The following is a 2,669-nucleotide window of genomic DNA, read 5'->3' as shown; positions in this document are numbered from 1 at the left end:
TCAAGAAAAACTGGGATTCTCTCACAGAGATGTGGGTGATGGCTCATCGAGTTGATCTGCCTCACTTCAACAACCACACGAACAATCGCGTGGAGAGTCTGTTTAGTAAACTGAAGCGAACACGCAAGGGAAAGCTGACAATGCGGACCAGTTTTGAGGCACTTTTCGCTTACCAGAAGCGTTTGGAGGAGGACTACAGATCCAAAGTGTCGATGCCAGGGACATTGAGAGATGTGGCTTACACAGAGGAAATGAACATTGCCTTAGGTATGACGACACGCTGGGTTGCACAAGCTATCAAGACGCAATACGACGTTGCAGTGAATGACAACCTCGCTAGCGCTTACGCGTTCAAAGATAACGGTTCTACTGTTACTGTGACACATGAGAACCACGAGTTCCTGATTGAGAAAGACGGATGGACGTGCGACTGCGAGTTCTCACAGACGATGAAGTTGTCGTGTTGCCACGTCATGGCTTTCAGAAAGGCGTGTGGCAATCCATTTATCATCTCTTATGCTGCTATCGAGTCCGGGTAAGCCCAGGTATTAACCAGGTATTTTCCAGGTTTCTAACAGATTTCTCTTCTTGTGGTGGATAGATGGTTTGGCCAAAGCGGGTGTTCACCCGACGAGTTGTCTGAGGTATCCGATCCCTTTGTAGCCAAAATATTCAAGTCCAAACTCAACGCAACACCAGGGAACGCTGGACTTAGCGAACCACAGAAGTACAGACAAGCTCAGCAAGCCTTTGTTCGCATTGGAGATGAACTGGCACGCTTGGAGGACGGAGAGTTCGTGTGTGCGGTGCAGCAATTGGATCAGTGGTGGTATAATTTGAGGCAGGGGAAAAGACTAAAAGGGGCGAGGGCAAGTTCGGGGGATGAGGTGGACAAGGAGACCGAGAACTGTAACGGAGGAGTAGGTGCAAAAAAACGCGAATGAATGCAGTGATTTGGAAGCTCCTACTCAAAAGGCTACAGAAGGCCTCCTTTCAGTTCAGTAGGGAGGTTTAAGGGCGGACGTGCGATGGCGACGTCCGTACCAGCCGTGCGTTTGACAGGAAAAGTCAGGCAAGTTGGCCGCCCAAAATTGAATCGCGCAGAAGTTAGGGAAAAGACACGCGTTGCTCTCAAAGAGGACAACGCCGGAATGAATTTGAGAGTGATCCTCCGCGAAAGTGACGTTTGCGACGTTGTCGCCACCCTCCGCGAAATAAAGCCTGCTGTACGAACCGTCGGTTCGTATTTAGGTACTCACCAGGTCAAGACCGTTGACCAAAACCGTGCGATGAAGTGGAGTGTCGACGAAGAATATGTGGCATCACGAGTGCGATTTAGGCTCCCGGAAAGTGTTATTGATGACGTTTTAAACTTGCTAAAGAAGGGAATTGGCCGGAACGAAGAGATTGAGCTCGGTAGTGATGGAGAATGGACTGGAGATATCACTTGTTTCGTGGTTACCATCGAAAAACTGGGTCGGTTTACACGTGAACAACTGGAAGCGATGAAGTGGTTGTGGAATTTGCAAGCGGCATGCCGTAATGCCGTTCTGAGTTGTACTTGGCTAAGTAGCGTTGTCAAACCAGTTGCCGAGCAACCTGTTGCCCCACAAGTAACAAACTTGCAAATTCTAGAGTGCCGGCCGTATGCAGAGCTAAATGGATTCGGATTCGATTTGACTTACTCGGATCTGTTCTGTCCGCGAGACTCTGTATGGCTGAATGACAACACCATGAGTGCTGTCACTGTATCCCTGGGACGCTACAAGAAGAGTTTGAGCGTTATGTTGCCTCCACCGACCGAGAACCCAAGTGAAGAACTGCAGTCCAGCACCATTGACGAGATTAGCCAAGCGACCACGAAGCGACCTTTTGTATTGCTGCCTATTAACCTGGGAGGTGTCGATTGGGCTGGTATAATAGTGAATCGAGCTGAAAAAAAGGTGATGATTTACGACAGCTTGAACGGCGCCAAAGACAGAAAGGAGCTGAGAACGGTGGCGGACTTCATTACGACAAAGGCTTTGAAAGATGAATCGAACCTGAAAGTGGATGTTACGGAGCCGACGCAGATGGACAGCAGCAACTGTGGAGTTTTTGTGAGCCTATTCTTTTGGAGTGCAATGAGCGATGAAGCTCCAAGTGATCTTTCGCCTACTGGTCTCACCAAGCTACAGTGGTCACTGCTGAACGCGATTTTGAAGATGAAGCAGCGCTAATGTGCTGGAAGAGCAGTTGTAAGAGCCTAACCTTCAATACATGCGAATACCTGAAGAATACCTGGTAAATATCTGTTTCATAAGATAAACTATGAATGCAGTAGTGTTGCAGGATTTCAGCCGACACAATGGAGTGGCAGCCATTCCAGCTTTTTATCGAGTAGGACGCATGTGAATTGACCAGGTTTTATACCTGTAAAATACCTGGTCCAGCCCTGACCTTAATGGGTGGCTGTGAGAAGTTTTTGCCATTTCACTTTCAAATTTAACTTAGTTCCGCGCCTACGTATTGTCCAGTTACTTTCACATGAAAAATACCTGGTACTGAAATATACTCATCTAAAATAAATTACGCTTTCTGATTCGGCGATACCTGTATGAAACCTGAAACCAAACCTGGACAATACATGGAGTATCAGAATTCTGAGAAATTTTGTTATCTGGAATACC

General features: G+C 47.5%; 1 protein-coding gene across 1 annotated transcript in view; it reads left to right on the top strand.

The window, feature by feature from the left end:
* PPTG_21698 (hypothetical protein) overlaps positions 1-2,219 on the top strand; it is a gene marked incomplete at both ends in the record, with an annotated part of 4,041 nt that extends 1,822 nt beyond the window's left edge. Inside the window, 5 exons of the mRNA XM_008899331.1 lie at positions 6-535; positions 602-924; positions 976-1,574; positions 1,656-1,812; positions 1,924-2,219. Of these exons, the coding sequence (XP_008897579.1) occupies positions 6-535; positions 602-924; positions 976-1,574; positions 1,656-1,812; positions 1,924-2,219 (1,905 nt within the window). The remainder of the gene's footprint in view (positions 1-5; positions 536-601; positions 925-975; positions 1,575-1,655; positions 1,813-1,923) is intronic.
* Between the last annotated feature and the right edge of the window lie 450 nt (positions 2,220-2,669).

This window comes from Phytophthora parasitica, assembly GCF_000247585.1.
Source record: "Phytophthora parasitica INRA-310 unplaced genomic scaffold supercont2.7, whole genome shotgun sequence".
Lineage (NCBI taxonomy): Eukaryota > Oomycota > Peronosporomycetes > Peronosporales > Peronosporaceae > Phytophthora > Phytophthora nicotianae.
The sequence above is the reverse complement of the archived record's forward strand: the minus strand, read 5'-3'. Positions and strand labels throughout refer to the sequence as shown.